The 21,162-nt window shown below is 44.6% G+C and overlaps 1 protein-coding gene across 8 annotated transcripts in view; it reads right to left on the bottom strand.

Moving 5' to 3' along the window:
- The window catches only part of LOC147011136 (protein furry homolog-like), a 173,507-nt gene that overhangs the window by 27,820 nt on the left and 124,525 nt on the right, over nucleotides 1-21,162 (bottom strand). For 7 of the 8 annotated variants that reach the window (XM_085859042.1, XM_085859043.1, XM_085859037.1 and 4 more), the window contains 17 exons: nucleotides 19,061-19,233; nucleotides 18,807-18,967; nucleotides 11,636-11,746; nucleotides 11,299-11,453; nucleotides 8,683-8,782; nucleotides 8,405-8,576; nucleotides 7,891-8,225; nucleotides 7,618-7,758; nucleotides 7,099-7,267; nucleotides 6,742-6,841; nucleotides 6,458-6,576; nucleotides 6,180-6,330; nucleotides 5,989-6,092; nucleotides 1,611-1,796; nucleotides 1,061-1,259; nucleotides 724-845; nucleotides 351-538 (listed from right to left, as the gene is read on the bottom strand). In XM_085859042.1, the coding sequence (XP_085715168.1) occupies nucleotides 351-538; nucleotides 724-845; nucleotides 1,061-1,259; nucleotides 1,611-1,796; nucleotides 5,989-6,092; nucleotides 6,180-6,330; nucleotides 6,458-6,576; nucleotides 6,742-6,841; nucleotides 7,099-7,267; nucleotides 7,618-7,758; nucleotides 7,891-8,225; nucleotides 8,405-8,576; nucleotides 8,683-8,782; nucleotides 11,299-11,453; nucleotides 11,636-11,746; nucleotides 18,807-18,967; nucleotides 19,061-19,233 (2,686 nt within the window). The remainder of the gene's footprint in view (nucleotides 1-350; nucleotides 539-723; nucleotides 846-1,060; nucleotides 1,260-1,610; nucleotides 1,797-5,988; nucleotides 6,093-6,179; nucleotides 6,331-6,457; nucleotides 6,577-6,741; nucleotides 6,842-7,098; nucleotides 7,268-7,617; nucleotides 7,759-7,890; nucleotides 8,226-8,404; nucleotides 8,577-8,682; nucleotides 8,783-11,298; nucleotides 11,454-11,635; nucleotides 11,747-18,806; nucleotides 18,968-19,060; nucleotides 19,234-21,162) is intronic. The other variant, XM_085859040.1, reaches the window with a different exon arrangement.

Here is a 21,162-nt window from a genome sequence, read left to right as displayed (position 1 = left end):
GCAGAGTTATCCGTGCTCGGTGGCCTCAGGACCAGGAGTTCGGGAGGAACTCGAGTGTTTCCTCTCATGGTGAGCCTTGAACCTCGGATCCGTAAGAATAGATTAAGAAGCATGTCTAATTAATCCCCTTACCACCAAAAGGATTTTTGTCACGATATTAATGCTTATGCAAGTCAAGGGAATCCGTGGACAATACTCATGTCAGGAAAAGTGTCCCATTTCTTTTGGTAGGATATTATGTATGACAATAAAAAGGAAGGCTCAGTTTATCCTGATAAAGCATTGTGTGATGCAGTGATGACAAGAAGTGAAAAACACCCAAATTCAAAACAACGCAATGACAAATGCACCTGCGTCTCATCACTGGGGTCTCCCACTGTCTCAACGAGGCGAGCGAGCAGGTCCGAGAGGGCGATGGAACCAAGAGGCTGGCGCAGCGCACGGAATGTCTGGAAGGCACGAGCTGCATAGTGCCGTGATGAGCAGGAGAGCGCTGTATGTAGTGCCACGTGTGCTAACTGCTGGTCCAGAGGCAAGCCTAAAGATTATAAAAAATTGTGTAGAGAATACATTTCAAAGAAAAAAAAAACAAAAATAAAAAAGAATGACAGCAACGATTTTGCAAGCTGACAGTTAATGGTTGGCAGCAGTCAGAACAAATGATTACAGGAAGAGAAAAACTGTCATTGTTCTTTGAACAATATATTACAATCTCATGATCACCTGGATTAGCATGCTGGAATACGTCCACCAGACGACACACGAACCATCCCAGCTGCTCGGCACTGCGGATAGTGCTGTGCTTTGGACCGATATCCTCATGGCTCCACAACGGGCCACTCTTCCTGTGTAAAAAGTATGCCCATCATCACTACCACACAAAGGTCCCCCATTCATATTTTACAATTTATCCAAATCCATGGCAATACAGTCAAAGTAATGTGTTGTTGCATGAATCCCATTCCCAGCAGCACAAAATATGGAAAATACATCACTCTAATCCAAGTTCCTGATAACCTGTGCCTTTAGAGGTGGAGCTCCCTCTTGGACAAGTCCACACCTGCTAATTAAGAAGTCGATGAACTCCTTGGATCGTTCCTCTCCATCATTAGGGGCCATAGAGCTGCTGAGTGCAGGAAGGGAAGGACCCCCTGAACCTGCAGCAGGTCCAGCAATAGGCACGGCCCCTGTTGAGCATGACGAGCCAATGCTCAGCCTGGAATCAGAACCTTGACTGTCAGAGAATCGGTGGCTGGATGCTGTACACCAAGCGGAAGTGAAGAGGAAAGCAGAAAGGAAGGATTGTAATGGTTAATACAGATGCACAATATGAAAAAAAATTTTTTTAAAAACTTCAAAATATGGAAATTCTTCCAACACCGAGGGATACAAAGGTTCAGTGTGACCACTCCTCATTTTCATAAATGCCAAGGTGAGCCAATGAAAAAAGCCACGAATTCACAAGGTTTCGGAAAAGTGATGATAATAGAAAACCTTAACGCCAAGAAAACCTATAGAAAACCAAGACGCCAAGGTGAACAACGAATAGCCAAGATCTTGTGAAAAAAGCCAAGGAGTGGTCACACTGCAAAGGATATACAATAGATTACCAGTGAGAGGGTCCCGTGTGGCTGGTGAAGGGGGCCCACGTAGAGCTCGCCCCTCGCTAACGTGCCTCTGTCGAATCAGAGCTACAGAGATGGGGACGCGAGACTGTGGGCATGCCAGGACAAGGAGCAAGTGTAGAAGCAGCCGACGACAGTGGGTGTACACTTCTGGTCTGTAATGATCCAATCCTACACAAAAAACACGGTTTCTAATGAAGGTGTCTATAAGCGACTGAGGTGAGCAGAAGTGCTGACCACTCTCAAAAAATAGTGTGCAATGGTCACGTAAATTCCATTTTGAAAAGAGCTTTATTGCAATCACAACACAATCATTTGAAATACAAGGTGAAGAAAGGATGTTTGGAGGATACTGATAATGGGGCCTCCAGAAGGCAGCAGTTCTACAAACGGGAGAAAAGAGGAACAGAATAGCAGAGGTGTGACTTGTGCCCTGATTTTGGGAGCTTAACCAGGGGAGTTACTTGAGGAACACATGCGTCAGAGAGATGCTGGGGTGGTTGAAGAGCTACAAGTTTAAAGGAAGCAGAATGTAGGGGAGCAGAGAAGGGAGAGGCCACCAATCCATATGTGACAATTAGATGGAATGCATTTACTTTTTTGGATTGTAAAATGAATTCAAATGGAACTACAGAACCCAAAATGCATCGCGAACCTATTACGAGATCGATGAAAATTATGACTTAGATGTACGGCATTTACTTTTGCTATTTGGAGGGAGAATCAAGAGAACACAGCTTGATGCCGTGGAAATCAAGGCCTTCAAGATCATTGGAATCCCTCATGCTAAAGCTCGGTCCAGGGGTCTATCACTTTGCCATCGCAGACAGGTAAGTGGGCTGTCTTCTCCCACCTCCATTCTGATGTTTCACCCTCTGCTCTTTCCATGCTTTGTCCCCCCCCCCCCAGGTTTCTGCAGGGCTCACACAGTCCACCATCAACCCCATCCTGGTGAAACTACCTCAATACAGGATTACTGCTCACATCCACTCATCAACTTCCACATCCTCTTCAATCCCATTCTTCCCTCCAGGTCTTCAAGAGAACAAGCTTGAATGAGCTAAGATCCTCATCCACTTAATGATGACGTCATAAAACGAATATGACGTCAATGTGATATATCAGGTTTGCGATAAATTATCTGTGCTAATGCCTGGCTTGAATCCCGCAAACAAAATTCAAACAGCTTGCCTAGTTTCGGAGATAATGGTATAGGGGTCAAAGCAGCTAAGTGCAAGCCAAATTGTTTCAGAAGTCGTGAAAAAAATCAATTTTCATGTACAGTGAAGTTGTTGCAGCATAAAAAAATCCAAGATTCACTAAACATTTTGCAAAAAAAAGTTTATAAAAAGGATTGGTCATCACAAAATGTCATCATTTTCAAACTAGGGTAGGATTTTTTGATTTGGTCAGGCTGACATGCAAGTTTTCAGTTCAAAGAACAGCAAAGTCAGCTCTATTGATTGGTCCAGGACAAAAAAACATTGTAGTTTCGGGGTTTTTTTTAGCTTGTACCATTGTTTCATAATGCGATGTGGACCATTGTTTAAAATGATTGTCAGCTCATCGATGACTGTCATTCAAAGGGTCAAAAACCCAAAATTGTCCAGAAATGATAACCTGAATAAAATACTGCATCAATGCTATCAGTAAGCTTAGTAATATAATCAAAAGCATTTATGATGGAAAATAACATGAATTACACAGAAAAATCACCTTTCTGAAAATGTGACGGACCGGTGGAGAAATTTTCATCGGATGATATTTTCACTAATAGGGGGAATAAGGGAATGATACTTGGTCAGATTAATCACTCCCTTTGTATTTGAGTATATAACCAACAACAATTTAATTGCGATGTTATTAGTCTAAACCAGCATTTCTCAACCTTTTTACCCTTGTGGAACCCTTGAAATAGTTTTCATGTCTCAGGGAACCCCTGCATAAAAATTATTATATACCATTATTAATATCTTGCTCTTTTATATTTTTATCGTAGCTCACATGGTAAATATAATTTTTTTTTTTTCACAGGTTTTGTTTTTTGTTTTTTCAAATTCACCAAACAAATCTGTAAACACACACACAAAAAATATACATAAACAACCAATATCACATACGTATAACACATATAAACACAACGAAAGTATATAACTATTAAAATAACATCGTTTATTGACAATTTTGAAAAGACACCGTGCATGCGTCCCGTACTTGAGTCAGTCACTCAATGATACACGAATCCGCCACGTACAGGACGTCCACTAACCAGTGAGGGCGGTTTCACACTGGCGCCACATAGACATCGTTAAATACATTCCCTATGGTTGTTATAATTGTAAATAATGAGGTTGAAGCCTCTATTATAATAACCAAGGTGTTTCCAACAATATGCCGTATGTGTATCGTAAAATTACGAATATTAAATCAAACAAAAACTACTTAAAAATACATTAGCCTATTTATTACTGTTTCTCGCAGAACCCCGAGCGACCTCTTGCGGAACCCTATGGTTCCGGGGAACCCCGATTGAGAAACACTGGTCTAAACTATTGACTGAAATGCAAAATGTGACGGACCGGTGGAGATTTTCACTGGCCAAACCCAATTTGCTGGCCGAGTCATATCAGTTCCCTAATCCTGATGGTACCTAGCATGAAAGTTTACTATTACTCGAAGAAACTTTCAAGCAATATCATTAGAAAAAATATTTATTTTCTATCGGATTGGACTCAAGGGAATTTATAGATACCAATAAGAGCCTTCTAGTGTGAAAATGGTCAATTCCGACGTTTTCCGTCAGTTCACAAGGATAGACCCTTTTCGAGCTGATCCAATTCTATTTTCAAATAATATTGGGGCTATTTGTCATACTGGGAACCAAGACTAGCATAAACAATGGAAATAATTATGTCAGCCCTACAAGAAATATCATTAATTTACAAATGTGAAAATAAAAAACAGGCCCTTATTGACAACTTCATTACAAATTTCCCAGAGTGAGCACATGAAGGACTCAATATAGACCAGGAAGACCATACATTTTTTTTTTTATAGATTTTCAAATTCTTGTTTAGAATATCTCCTCAAAAATTTTGTTTAGTAAACTATTTAGGCACACTGATCACTTTCTACAATGAGGGTTCTCTGAAACACCGTGGCTCACACTTCCCTGCGTTGGGCCATAGGCGATTTCCATTAGCGGCGATATTATGACGTCAACTTTTTTGCTAAGAAGAATTTCCAATATCGGAGATGGTTACTGCCTGCGCGTGGGCTTTCTGCATATACATGGCAAATTTCATGAAGATCTGATGAAAACTCTGGGTTGTGAAATAAAAAATGTCAAAAAATAGGAATGACGCCATAAAAATTGATATGACGTCATAGTGATGTATCATATGTGCGGTAATTCATCTCTGCTAATGCCCTGTTCGATTCCCGCAAACAGCATTCAAAAAGTTTGCCTAGTTTCAGAGATAATTTTTTAGGCGATTTCCATTAGCGGAGATATTTTGACGTCATAGCTTTTTTTCTTGGAGGAATTTCAAAATCAGAGATGGTTACTGTCTGAGCAGGGTATTTTTTACATATATATGCCAAGTTTCAGGAAGTTTCGATGATAACTGAAGGCTGTGAAACAAAAAAGTCCACAAGAACAACAACGTGAGTAAGACTTAGAGATCCTCCACGAGGATCTAAAAATGTCCACCACCAGCTCAGATCGTCCCCAATCCCAAACAATTATCTTTTCTACCCTCGATAACCCCACCCAAATCCCTCCTTCTCCTACTTTTCCAGTTTCCTTCTGTATCCATTTTGTCCACCCTATGCATGCACATTTTGCAACATGTTTTTGTCTATGTCCTGATCCATTCACTGTATGAGCTCTTCCATGAGCCTTGACTATGTATCCAAAAATGAATTAAAAAAACTGTAGAGCCCAAAACTGCTGATATCCCTCCACAGAATAGTATCTCAGATAACCATGAGACACAAAGACAAAGACAGACATACAGACAGAGAAAGAAAATCTCTGCAAAGGTAAGGCCTTGGAGGAGAGGGGGGTGGAGGGTTCAAGGTGGTATTTTAAAGCTCTTTGGCTATGAGTTTTTACCTTAACACATCATCAGCAAGACCACAATTTTTAAAATATAAGGCTTTTAGCAAGGCCTACATGCTTTCTGACACTATGTATGAGGAGTGAAAGAGTGAAAGCACTTTGTCACAAAGACATCAGCGAAAAAATACAAAACCATGAGCAAACGCCTCCTTTGCACAACACACCCATCATCAATGATATGATATATCGATTTGACCAACAAAAAAAAGTGTGCCAAACAAAGAAGATAAATGAGCTAACCCAGGATAATGGCATGGAGCAGCAGGGGTAGCGATGAAGCCCAATCTACACCAACACCATGATCAACCACCAGATCTGTCATGAGGATGACCGCCACATTGCTCCTGTGTGGTGCACAAACATTACACACTTTGACCTGCTGAATGACAAAGCTGAGGATGGAGTAAGCGAGGTCAGCTGGAGAGTCATACCGGTGTAAAGGGGTGCCCGATGAAAGAACCTCAGGGAGGTAGTCGATGAGTGGAGCCCAGCACCCACCAGACACGGGCATCGGTAGGGATTCTGGGCGGTGTGACTCCAGTAACCGCATTCTCCAACACACATACGGCGGGACCAGGTCACCTGCGGAGAAGTTACCAAACTCAGTTTGAATATTTGAGGGAAAGATGGAATAAAGAGAAGGATGTGAGAGAGAAAGCAAAAAAGTGAGAAAAGAAGAATGAGGAACGGCATCAGCAAAGTGTCAGACCTTTCTCCTCGTCATAAGATCCACCAGAGCTATTGCTGTAGCGCGATTCCAGCCGAGGGTGTTGGGGGCGGATGGAGCTCGAATTGAAGCCAAAATACAGGTCAGCCATTAGGTAGGTCCTGCAGAATAGGGCAGAGAATGATGTGGGGGAAAGCTGCCTTCATGAACAATTGAATAAAACAATAATAAATAAATAAATCATTAAGTGCATTGCATTTAGCTTAAGTTCAGGACCATCACTCATATTTACACCACAATAAGAAATCCAACGTGCACACACCCACCCATCCTCAAAGCTCGATTCTTTGTGCATTTTCCCACGGCGAACTTCACGCATACCATCTCCTCCATCTGGCACAATGGTGTTGCTGCTGGACGTTGTGCCTAGGACACAAAGGAAACAAAAAAAAAACAACACGCTTCTCAAATCAGGCCACAATGCTCTGATACTAAAATGTACATGTGATACAAACATGGCTCAATTTGGATGAATGAAAGCTGAAGACATTAACTGCTGTGAACATCACAAGATTTTGTCCTTGACAAAGGTTTGGAGCAAAGCTTACGAACATGCCATGCTCCATTGGTAACAATTCTGAAAGCTAGTTTGCAACAGGCTGGAAAGCTCAATCAAGCCGTACCAGAAGCGATGGAAGGCGTTTTATGCATGCCAGCGATACGGTAGTATGGTGGGTTGTCCGTATGCACCAGCACTGAGTTTACAGATTCTGTAAGTTGCAGTTCAGCAAGGAAGGTTTCAAGCAGCTGGACCGGCTTGTCCCTCGCCAAGTAGATCACAACCTTCTTGAGCTGCAACGTTACAACAAAATCTTCCCCTTCTCGCCAAAACAAGTATCACCTTTGCTTCAAACATATCCAGCTTTACATTTAATAAGAAAAGTCAATATCGGCCAAAAATATGTTTACCAATTGCAATTGTTATTTTTTTCAAGAATTGTTCTAAAATTTAAACAGCAATTAAATAAATAAAAAAATTAGACAATACAGAATTGCAGAAAATACACCGTCGGCCACTGGTCGAGTACTTTAGAGGTACGTTGGTGTGTGCAGGCACGAGAGGAGGGGAGAATTAATAACTCCGGATTTGTAAATGTCTGTGCAGGGAACATTATGTACATGTAACCGGTACATCTCCTTACATAAGGCAAAAGGAGAGGGTCACTGCGTACACCGCAAAGAGCGATCAGGAATTGGAGAATCACATGCTGGTTGTGGCACCAACTGTTTGCCAATGTTGTCCACACGGCCTCCATCTCACCACCAACCATGTCATCGCCGTACTGCATGTCATGCCACACGTATCTTTATATTTTAAAATCCTATCATAATCGCATAACATGGGACGTAGTAGATGGTACACTGCATCAGAAGGTGTATAGGTAAACAAAACAATCAATTAGTCCAGACAGCACCTTTGCCGTTATGTACATGAGGTTGTTGAGCAAGAATGTGCTTGCATGGACAGAACCCCAGCCGGATCCATGAAGCCAACGGCCTCCTTGCGTTTCGTCGTGCCATGATCCAGATGCCATGCGAATATAGCCCTGGCCAGTATCGCAGACCTCAGGTGGTCGTATGCCACAGTCGCTACCACTCTCTGGTGTGCCAGGTCCAGCCTGGTAGCTTGCCGGGGGTGCGGGTGGTGGCCGTCCATCCACCAGCTCAACATTGTAAAGCCACGGGACAAGAAATGCCAGCATTGCCTGGCGGCCAGACGGATGTGCTGTGGGGAAGCGCTGGCTGACCTCTATATAATAGAAACATAATAAATATAAAGAAAAAGTGTGAAAGGAGACAAACCATACAAAAACGAGAGAAACAAATGAGAAGTTGCTTAAGCATGGACTAAAATATCATGTTCACAATAATGCAGTTAAGCACACACATTACAAGAGGTCTGTGTGAATCTTAACATAACCAACTCACCGGAGAACACGGACAATGTGAGCTCGGGGTAAGCATGTGCAAGCTCTTCAGACAACTGCAGTCCTGAAGCAGCGTAAAGGTGAGCAAGTGGTGTGTGCAAGTTCAGCGGCTGGCTTTCACCCCTCCGGCATTCCATCTTCTGAGCATAGTGGAAGAGTTTTGCTTCGCATAGCTGTGGAAGGATGGAGTAAGGATGATGGGCAGTGAGGAATGAATAACTAGGCAGAGGGGCACAAACAGAGAGCAAATGAAATGAGATTTGGAAGATTGAAAACTACCTGCAACAGCTGCATTGCAGTCTCGTAGATATCTCGCCGTGTGTCCGAGATCATGAAGAGGATGAGACAGAGAAGAGTTACTGGATCCACCACATAGTCCCTACATAGAACAGATAGTGAGGTTGAAGTAATGATGCACCAAATAACCGAACCTCAAATTTCCAAACTTACAAGGAAAGAAAGACATTGTCAAAAAATTTTTTTCTACACAATGACATATTCAAGATCACCATCGAATTTGGACTTCTACATGGTGCAAACACGTGGACAATGACCAAGGTCTTAGAAAACTAGAGTTTAGAGAACACCTTACCTCACGCAGTCTCGAGAAACAAGGACGTGGGCAGGGTGTGTGAGCAGCAAATTTTATTGGTCGAGATTATGTAAAATGCCATAATATTTTGTCCAAGTACTGCAAAATGGAAGGGTTTTGAAAGTGCCAAAAAAGGCGATTTGTGTTCTGCAGTGTTCAAGTATGTAATTTTCTCACCAGCCGTGGCACACCTACAAAGGACTTCTGTGGCAACATGGGTCTGACTCGATCTGTAAACCTTCCCACCTGGATTTCTCCCAATGGCAAAACTTCCCTCCTGGATTTTGTGATGACCAACTTTCCTGCCAATGTATCTTGCTCGTCCTCTGCCCCAATTGGCTCTTCTGATCATGTGCTAGTGAAGGTCAACATTTCTCGGGCTATTCTCAAAGAACAGCCTCTGTGCCGGTGAGTCTGGCAGTTCATTCAAGCAAACTGGCAGGGAATGCAAGCAACCATCACACTTCAGGACTGGTCTCCTATATCCACTGCCGCTAATATTAACTCAGCCTGGGAATTCTTCCACAGAAGCCTGCTCTCTCTTATGCACAGATTCCTCCCATCTCGTTTTCAGTTATCTTACCCATCCTCGCACTCTTGGTACTCTTAATCCCGTGGTGAGGCACTTGCTTTAAAACAACTTGCATTCTCCTCCTTGCAGACAAATCCAACCAAAGGCAAACTCGGATAATTCCAAAAAGCCTGCAACAAGAGTGAGTAAGTCTCCCCTCAGGAGAGCCAGACAACAACATCTGTCCAATCTCAAGATGAACTTTCAAACTTGTCTCCCTCTTCCAAAACCTGGTGGCGCCTTCTTGTCAAATCAGTCTCTCGTGGATGCTCTGGTCCCCTTTTCCATCCCTTCCCTCCCTTCAAATGGCATGACAGCCGACTCCACTCATGAGAAGGCCAAATGCCTCAATTCTGTGTTTGCTTCAAAATCTCATGTCTCTAACCACCCTTTCTCTGTGTCCACCCTGCCCCAGTCACACCCAACTGCTCCTAAATTGTCTTTTGCACCTGAAAATATGGAAAGGTTTCTGGCAACCATCAACTCTGAAACCGGACTGGACGGCATCAGCTCAGGTGTCCTAAAAACATGCTCTGCTGCTCTTGCACTTCCTCTTTCTGCCATTTTCACCCTGTCATTTACCATAAGTCATCTTCCATCTGCTTGGAAATCGGCCAACATCACAGCATTACATAAAAAGGTGCAAAAACAGATCCTCTTAACTACAAATCAATTAGCTTACTTCCGATCATCAGCAATGTCATGTAATCCATTATCACAGTTGACATAAAATCATTCTTTTTCTCCAACAGCCTCATCTCAGATCAGTTTGGAGTCACACCTGATCAGTCTTCCTTGGACATGCTCCTTTGACTGTCCCAACAATGGATATCAGATACGAGATTATGGCCATTTCTCTGGACATATCTCGAGCTTTCATTAGAGTCTGTCATTCTGCCTTGCTCTCCAAACTCTCGACCTATACTATGGAATCCAAGGCCAATTCCACTCTTGGATTACTGACTTCCTCCACTTTCGTCAACAATGTGTGGCTCTCAATGGAGAGAACTCTTGAGAAACCACCAAAACATTTACTGGTCTTTGCATACAACCAAAGCAGAGCTCTATGATACAATACCATTGTTAAGCTACAACATCAAATGAAGAAAAATGAAACTTGCGGGACATTGATTTCAGAATAAACAGAAGTCTGTCTCAGCATTGGTGTTATGGTATTCAAACCATGTTTTTTGTAGCCTGGAGGGCAACACATATTATGCACTGACAAGAGAGCACATGAAGCAAATGCAACTGTTGAAGATTTGCCATGTATTATGAACCATAAGATTATTGAGGGAACATTCTATTTTGGCCAAGGCTGATTGATGATGATGATGATGACGATTATGATGATGATGACATCGCAACAAAATCCACGAGTTACGAAAATCACGGCCATGCATCCGTCGTCCATATCGGTGTGTCGTGCTCCATATGCTTTGAGGCCTGTAGCACTCGGTGCACTCCGGATACTCTTCTCGTGTTCTTGTGCTCGTCCCGACAATAATCCTTCTGCAGGTTCACTTACAGAAACCTTGTTACGACTTTCACTTTCGCAAGTCGAGACAGTCAAGTCTGCTCATCTTTTGGGCGCAACGGCACAAGCCGAGGACAGCCCATGCAGGGGCTGATCTGAAGATCTCACTAAACCGTCTGATAGGTAGTAGTGACAGGCGGAGTGTAGCCTTTCACTGAAATTACAAATAGTGACGATGTTGTGGTGATAACTCACCTTGAGGTGAAAGCCGCAGTAAATGCATGAAAACAGCCAGCAGAGACGCGCTGTGAGCCCGTGTAGCAGCGGTCCACCACCCAGTTGAGGAGGTTTCCTTGGTCTGGATTCAACTCTAAGAGCAGGCCAACAGTTTCGCTACCAAGTTGATGCACCTGGGTTTACAACAAATAGAAGACCAGGCCCAAACTAATCACTGTTGCCTGACGAAAGCCAAAGATTAGTGACATTCCTATTTTTACCACTTTGTGACGACGACACAACCATCGGTCGTTTTGCAGAATTTTAACCACATTCCCACATTTTGACAGCATTTGATACTTAAAAGCAAACTCACCCTCGCATCATGACAAGCAAGAATGTTGTCGAGCCATTTGTACAAGTATCCATCTGACGACAACCCAACGTTGTCAAAAACCGGGCCACAGCAGAGGACAGCAGCCATTGCCTACACACAGGCATGGAAAAACACTCAACAAGGCAATATATTTTGAATAAAGACTCAAGGTTAATGTTGCAGTAAAATCAGCACATGGGGATGCAGCAAAAAGGGCTAATATATATATATATATATATATGTATATATATATATATATATATATATATATATATATATATATATATATATATATATATATATATATATATATATATATATATATATATATATATATATATATATATATATATATATATATATATATATATATATATATATATATATATATATATATATATATATATATATATATATATATATATATATATATATATATATATATATATATATATATATATATATATATATATATATATATATATATATATACATATATATATATATATATATAGTTGCGAATTCGTGCCCGCCAGCGTGCGATCGGCCACTCGACTCGAATGGCGGCCGCCTCACCCACCGGAACGGACAATTCAGTCGTGACCCTCTCGGAACAACGCCGGGAGCTAGTCACGGGTGGGGGTTAAACCTCACCACAATCGTGCCAATTGCCCACCCGCGCAGGATAGGGTTGCTCGCCAAATTCGACCGACATAAGTACTTGCGCGAGTGGACGACCAGGCGATCGTACCACGCCACAGGCCGACTCCGGACACGAACTGCTTAAGCGGTCCGTTCCGTGCTGCAGTGATAACCGAGCGGTGTTATCATCGGCCTTGACGGTTCCAATTAATTACCGGGCGTTTTAAACCCACTACGAACCCCTTACATGATGCAAGATGGAAATTCAAACAAAGGAAAGGACGCAGCGAAACGGGGAACAAGTTCACACAAAGCACATTTATTTCACACAGAAGGCACGTAAGGCACGTATATACAGCAAAAGAAAAATTCACATAAAACAGTTAAAACAATAGAAGCAAATGCAGAGCGACAACCGACTAATGCCAACACACGGCAACACTTAAAACAATACTACTTGACGGACGGCGCCACCACAAGCATTTACACAAAAAGCAAAGGAAAAGGAAAAGGAGTCGCGACTTCCCTTTCCGTGGCCGGTGAGTCCCTCTCCTACGACCGTCAGCGTGGTCGCGCCTGGCCCCGACCTCTCTCGCAGCCGGCGAACCCTCTCCGGCACTCCTCGTCCGGACGCGCAGGTCCACCTCACTGGTGCTGCCGCGTCTCCCGTACGTGCCTCCGTTCACAGGCCGCTCGCCAAGCCACGAGCGCAGGACCTCTTCCCCCGACAAAACAAGCAGACAGGAAGCCTCGAAGAACCAAACTCTTGAACCAACCGAAGACCAACTCTCGAACCAACTCGACCAACTCTCCTCAAGGTCCGTCCTGTCCGCCTTTTATAGCGCGGGGCTCCGCCCTTCGCTCCGCCCCGGTTTCGGCTCCACCCGCCTTCGAGAAGGTTCCCGAAAAGGGGCGTTCCCTCACCCCGACCGCCTCATGCTGGTCATCCACCAATCGGCGGTGAGCTGCCCTTCCCCTTTCCTTCACACTGAGCGCGGGGAAATTTAAACGGGAGAAACAGGCGGGAAAAGCCCCCGAGCATCGTTGTTGGTTTTTGTTTGTTCCTCCGCGGAGATCGTAACCGCACAGGGCCTACTGAATGGCGAGTGGCGAAGATGTGGTAGCGTAGATGGTGGAGGTGGCATGGTTGTAGTGTGGTTGGCGCTCTGGTGGGGATGGCGTGGTTGTTGAGATGGTGTTTGTTTGAAATAAAAGATAGAACAGAAAAATGGCAAACTCAAAGCGTCGCAGCCCGGATGGATCACATAAATTCCCTTGTTACAACGGGTTTGGGCTAACTACACATGGACCTTTCGAGATATCTCACCTGAGGACTCTTTATGGTGTAATGCGAATTTCCACAACCGTAACTATATATATATATATATATATATATATATATATATATATATATATATATATATATATATATATATATATATATATATATATATATATATATATATTGTGCTTGTTGCGTTTGTGCAAGACCGCATACCTCTGAGGCAATGGCACCCAACATACAGTGATCCCCACGCAGTTATTTCGTTTATCTTCGTGCAGTCAGACCTTCCCCTCGTGTCTTATGGGTTAATGGGACAAAGTGCATTGCGTGGGTCCACAATAGCTAGGTCGATTAACTATATCTCTATCTTTTATTTTTATTTCTTTTCCAACCCTTTCCTTTGAGCCATGGTACAAATCAAGCAAGCAAGCACACACCACGATATGAATAGCAAACATAGCACGTAGCCTCCCATGGAGAATCAACATAAGAACACACTATACGGCACTGCGCATGGCGTGCCATTTCATTCAAATCTGCGTGCCAATTTCCAAGGGCATCTAACTTTGCTCACCAAAGAGTCACCGCTTTGACTGCCGACACCTCCCACACACATGAAAAATGTTCCGGCACCTCCTTGTACCCCTGTATCGATATAATTTGCTACTAAACAGAGGCGTGTTGCACGGCTCAGGCTGTTGTCGGACCGCGTGATGCGGGAACGAGCAACAGACGTTAATGGTGCCGGCCGCATCTCGCCGGGAATGCTCCAGGTGAGCACGCAGGATTGATGCGGCCCTCGTCCAGTCGCCAGGGTGCGACGGGACAGGCGGCGAGGAGGGGTCGAGGAAGAGCAGCGAGGAAGAGCAAAAAGGGAGTTTGGTATGGAGCTCCGGGCCGTGTCACGCCGGATGTGCGAATGAGACCACTTCTAGCCCCAGGAGCCTGGCAAGGGCCACTGTGGCCCAATAGAGAAGCGGGATTCGGGTTACAGCGTGTCACTTCGTGTCATAACCCCACCCTTCACTCTGGGCTTATAAAGGGCGGATCGCGGAGCCGCTCACCCTCTTCTTCGCCTTTCTCTTTCGCACTCTTCTTCACTGATCCTCGTTGTCTCTGCCCGTTGCTGGCTCTTCACTCGCGGTTGGTGTGCAACTGAGACGTGCTTATTCTGGAGGACCAGTGCGGAGCGCACGTTGCCATGAGCCCTGGCAAAGTGACAAAGCCGGAGATAACACACCAACTCTTGAGGCGGGAATGCTAAAGCGGAGCGTCCCACGGAGGTACACTCTACACTAGCAGACTTATGCATGACTAGGTTAGGGATCTTTTGGCTCACACATCTTCTCTCCTCTCCTTCTTTCCACCCTTCCATCTTGCCCCCCTTTGGACGCACAAAAGAGCATCCATTAGTGGCTTGCAATCACAGTTTCCTCTGGCACGACACGGCACCCCGATATTGTACTACACTACACCTCCTACACCTTAGACACCAGTATTTCCCCCTCTTACCTCCCTCAATGCGTACTGGGTTGCGTTAGTCGGCCAACTGCGCCAGGTATTGTGAAGCCGTTTATCCTCCTCTGCTCTCTTTCTTTATGGCTATCTAATCTTCTGGGTGTGTGTGTGTGTGTGTGTGTGTGTGTGTGTGTGTGTGTGTGTGTGTGTGTGTGTGTGTGTGTGTGTGTGTGTGTGTGTGTGTGTGTGTGTGATGGTGCCTGTCATAGCATAAGTTAAGATTGTATAAGTGATAATGGGATAAGTCTGCTCTGTCTGCTTTTGTAAATTCCTTGCCTTTTGCCGCACCCCAATAATTCCTTGCTATCCCCGCTGTACATAACAATAAACCCCATTTAAACATACCTTTCCTCGCTTGATTGTAAATAAATGCTTTGCATAGAAATGTTCCCAGCTCATTTTCGTCTTTTCCTTCATTGGTCCAGCAATCCAGCATGGTTCGTATCCTCGCCTTGCCAGGACGTTATCCCCCAAAGATCTGTTTTCCAGCCGGTACATCCTTGGGCAGTTACGCTCGGCTGCATCTGATCCAGTAAGGTGATCCGATTTGAACAAGGCGTACCGAGGGAGTGTCCCCCGGTAATTAGATCACAGATCACGTGACCATGAGGTAAACGGTATTCATGAGACGGAGGATGCGAAGTCACGTGGTGGAGTTATTGGCATTCACGGTCGATGAGCGACCCGCTGCGTCACAATGTTATTTGTGTGCGCCGGCCTGCAATTCCGGACAGTCTGATGGGAACCCGAGGTAGCTACGCCCTCTGGTCTTTTTGCCCCCGACCACCGGTCGACAACAATATATATCAGATGCACCTCCTGACTGTTATGGTGAGCATCGCTGCGGATTATGTCTCGCACAGTAAAACCGCATAATCCACACAGAACAACCGTCCGTCTGCCACTCAGACAATTGTTCCTGCTAATGCAAACCATTCAACCAGAAGGTACATGATGGGATCAGCAGGAAAATCGAAGCATGTGGAGTGTGACGAGCACTCTGCCAATCCCCATTGGACACAGCCCCTGTGCCTTGTGTTGTGTTCTTTTTAACGCTTCTGCACACCGCCTTTGAGGCCTGGTTGCAAGTCACAGTCTACAATTCCAATAGAAGAGACGTAATTACTCTTTCATGAAAAATGTTTTTCGAAGTTTTTTTTTTAATCCTGAAAAATAGACCGTAATGAACACACAGTGGTGTCAAAAGATTGGCCTTTAAAACCCTTCTTAAATAATCCTTATGAAGGGGGACAGACAAACATGCAAACACACAAATACACAGTTTTACCGAGAAACATCATAAATATATGTGGAAAAATTCCGTGCCCAGACCGGAAGTCGAACCTAGTTCCTCTGGCAAACCGTACCATTGCTCTGCCATCTGAGCGACCCACCAGCTGAACAATGCAATTCTTCCACATATACAAGTGCCACTCTCTCCCAATGCTTCGGCATATATATTGTTGCGGATCCGGGGTGGGGGGGTTTGGACGAGCGCGTCAATCACTGTCCGTAACCAGTCTGGGCTTTCGCACCCTACTCTCGCCAGCCAAACATTACAGATTCGGCGCCACACTAACCACCGCCGTCTCTGGGGTTATAACGCCGGCTGGTTCGGCACAGGCCTCGGGTCACGCGTCTCGAATCGCGATACCAACGTACCCCTAGACCTTACCAGTTGGGGAAATAGACCCCGGTTACAGACTGGTTTTGTCAGAGACCGAGCGGAGTCTACCAGTCTATAACCATTTTGGTTTTTATATCCAAATCGAGCGGATCGTTCCTCGACGCGGCACAAATTATTTCAAAGCGGCAACTTCATACAAATCAGCCAGATTTATTGGGGAACATCGGGAAACACAACACAAGCAAAGCATTCACGACAATGTTATAAATCAATCTATAACCCGTTCTTAACTAGGGAACTACGGATTACGGGTTTCGAAGGGAGCTCTAACGAGATAAACCTTAAACGACATGCAAACAAGACATGGACAGCATGCAGACAAGACAGAGTACTTGGTGATGTTTCATGGACGAGAGGAAAGTGTCAAAAGCACGAATGTGGCTCGTAACAAGCTGATGTCCACGGATTCGAGCCACAAGCTCGAGCACGCCGCGTGGAAAAAAGGAGGCGTCGTCCATTTGTCGCAGACCTCACGCAAGCACTCTCACGCGTTCAGACCCTGCGAGGTCGACTACACCAGAGCAAAAGATCCACGGTGGTATGCTCCAGCTGGCGCCTCACAAGGTCCAGCATACAAGTCCAGGCCTATCCTGTTCAACAGACAAGGCCAAATCGAGGTGTTGGGCTCCGGCAGGCGGATCGGCAGACGTGTCGAGCCGTGCCGTGAGTCAGGACAGAGGCTCCGTGGTTAGACGCAGGTTGAACCTGTCGATGACCTCCTCATAAAGTCGATCGCCGACTCCCACAGCAGCCAGTTCCTCTCGACGCAGATTGCAGCCTCACACTGGTCGTTTCTATACAACAGAATCCTCACTCGACCTCAGGTTCAGTTACTCCCTCGGCAGATTCGACCCTCAGGTTCAGTTCCCCCTACCGCCGATCACACACTCGACCTCAGGCAAATCCTCTCCCAGCCGATGGCAGACAGACCTCATTCAGTCCCTTCCTTGCCTTTCTTTCGGTTCGTTCTTTACGAAAAACCGATCGCAAAAACCCTAATGCAGTTTTTCCTTCTGCCGATGGCAGACTCGACCTCAGCGCTCTCGTCGCAGATCCACACTGCCTTTCCTTCGTTCGCTCGCCTCGAAGCCCACTGGCTCCTCCCCTTAGTTTTACTTCCTTCTCTCGGCCACTCCCTCTCAACCGACTGGGCGGGGCCTCGTCCGGAGGGCGAAGGAAGAAGAAGAAGAAGCTCTCGGTACACCACCAACGTACGAACAATAAACATGCATCCTACACCTCCCGACACACATGTAGCATCCATTTACCGAACAACCTGACTAAACATGCATTCAATGGGGGGTCTGGGCTAATCCTATATTTAATAGCATACTAAGGGCCATTTCCACAACAATATATATATAACCGGGGTATACACCAGTATACTGGGCCGGTGTATACCCCGGTTAAAATAGGTGTACCATATCCCTGTGTCGTAAGAGGCGACCAGGGTTGCGTCAGGAAGGGCATCCGGCGTAAAACATGTGCCAAATCACTATGCGGATCATAATGGATGACCCGCTGTGGCGACCCCTAACGGGAGCAGCCGAAAGAAGAAGAAGAAGATATATATATATATATATATATATATATATATATATATATATATATATATATATATATATATATACATATATACATACACATACACATACATAAACACAGTGTTATATATCGGGGTATATATCCGTGTGCGTGTGTGTGTGTGCGCGTGTGCGTGTGCGTTATGTAGACCTGGATCCAAAGAAAGATGAGAGGTCACGGGTTCCCTCAGTGCCTCAAGGCCATGATGTTTATGTTCGTGTCAGTAACTGTCCAAATAACCAATCACCAACGGTCTGAACAAATAAATTTTCATTTTGTGTCTGCATTTCCGGAATTATTGCATGTGTCCTGGTGAGCTGCAAGACGAAAAACTTCGACAATGTCTGTTCTTTTTTCTACTATTTTTAAATAGTATACAGCATACATATTAATACCATTCACGAAGATACAAGTACTTCTGATTGGCCAAAATATGTCGTGTGATCTCGGCACACCTTAAGAGCAGAGTACTGATGTCGGTTGATCTGGTGATGACGGTCACTGTAACGATCCAGGGGGGTAAACATGACACTGAATGGACCGGCCCATTGGCTGAACAACAGGAATAGGCTATGTCGAAGAGACTGTTGGGGGAAGAGGTTGCGACGATGCTCCACTGCAGAGTGAGAAGTATAGGTTTCAGAAAATTGGTGTGATGCCATGGACATTGACAAGGCACACATCAAAAGCAATAATTCAGCCACCTCACCTCTGACATTCTGCAGGATGTTGGCAAGCAGGGCACTAAAGTGTGCCCGGATGTCACGCAGGGAGTCCGAGTCCTTGTCGCTCTCAGACTCAAGCAGGGCACGGGTCAAGTCTATGTACTCCACGAACATGGAACCCAGAGCCTGCGAGTCTTTGTCCATCCCGCCACTCGCACTACAAGGGCCACATAGTAATGCAGGTTCACATGACAGAACTTTGTTCACAGAAACAGAATGAACTAGAACGGCACACTTTGACATCAGGACATCGACCGATATGCCTCCGCCCACATTATTACATCATCATACATACTTGTACCAAGTTTGATTTCAATTCCTTCAGCTGTTCTCAAGTATCATATCTTCACCTGACATAACATCTGACCTTTGACCTCTTGATGACGAAATCCAATTTGTTCATGTTTGCATCACGACACATATTTATACCAAGTTTGGTCAAAATCCCATCACTGGTTCACAAGTTAGCATGGTAACAGAATTTTTACCCAACAGGATCCTTGACCTCTTGACCCAATAATCGAAAATGGAAACCCAAATGCAATTTTTTTTTGTTCTAAAAACCATTGAAAATCATTAATCATGGTTTCATTTGAAGGGGAAAAAAATTTGAATATTTGTTAGTCAATCACAAAGTGTTGAAAAAAGCCTTAAAGTGTCGATTTTTTATTTCGTCAATGATGTCACATTATGAACTCACCTCGATCCAAACGGTAGTTTGCATGGAGAAACAGTGTATTTTGAGCTCGTATTCTGATACCGATTCTACCATCATGAGCAACTTTGATGGTTCTCCATATGTTGAAACTGATCAGTGGGATTTTGAAGAAATTATTGGAGACAAAATTAGTGATGGAAACGCTTTCGGGGGATATGTGGAGCCGTATCGTTTCGAGCATTGTGCGAGCAATTCAGGACAAGAAGGCCAAAGTGTGAGTGAAGATAAAACGCCGGTCACATGTTCACTCCAGATTGGTAGGTTTTGTTTTTCTGTTAAACGAACAGGTTTATGAGAGGGATTTTGTATTAATTGATAAATCAGTTATATTACTCGAGCAGAAATAGCCGGTATCGCCCGACAGCAGACACTACCCCGGCACACTTTAACACCGTAGACAAAATGGGCGACAAATGCTTTGTCCCACCGTCGCAAGCTGACCAGGTGTCCATGTATTATAGGATTATGCCGTTTCATACTTTCCCTGGATGCCATTCGTTTCTGCGATTAGGCCGTGTCCATGAGGTGTCGATGCCCCACTCCAGTAGAGGGGGGAGTAGTACTAGGGGGGGAGGGGGTATGTGTGTGTGGTGGTGGTTGATGGGGGATGGTGGAGGGTGAGTGCATGATGAGGGTATTGGGGGGGTGTAGGATGTTGGAGTGGGGGGGTGGGATAGTGTGGGTATTGTCGGGTTGATGGTTGTGGGGGTATGGTGGAGGGCGGGGGTGTGGGATGGTGGTGTGTATTGTCAGTGATTGTTGTGGTGGTGCGTATTGTGGGCATGATGGTTGATGGGGGATTGTGGAAGGGGTGGGGGGACCCTGAAAGTTTTAGCGTCCGAGATCAAATCCTCTCGGAGGAGTAGATGATGATACATACATACTTTCTTTGCACTATAAATAAACGGTGTTCATTTGATTTGTAGAAATTTGTGTTGATAATGGATAATTATTTTCAGGTGCTCTTGTGGTAACTGCAATGGTACCAGCTGAGTGGAGATGGTTTGTTTTCGTTTAGAGCAATGGCTGCTTTTCCCACTAAATCGTGGCGGAAAAGCACAAGATATTGCCATCTCTGTTGTTTCACAACAGTGCTCTGCAACATGTTAGGAGCACAAAACTGAACATTTTGTAGGTCCAATCCACACATCCAATTTCTGGCAAACTTTGAGTCTTTCGGCCATTGGTGTTGCACGAAACCATCTTGGTTGGTATTACTACACAAGCACTAAGGATGCATCGACTCGGCATATTTGTGGAAAATGGGAAATTATTCGCCGTTTGAGATAAATCGTATCTCGACGTAACGCGTATACAGTACAGATATGACGGTCGACTTCCTGATGCGACATCACAGCTAATATGAAG

This window comes from Eptatretus burgeri, chromosome 16 (assembly GCF_056783735.1).
Source record: "Eptatretus burgeri isolate ZD-2024b chromosome 16, Ebu_testis_v1, whole genome shotgun sequence".
Taxonomy (NCBI): Eukaryota; Metazoa; Chordata; class Myxini; order Myxiniformes; family Myxinidae; genus Eptatretus; species Eptatretus burgeri.
This window is presented reverse-complemented; position numbering and strand designations above follow the sequence as displayed.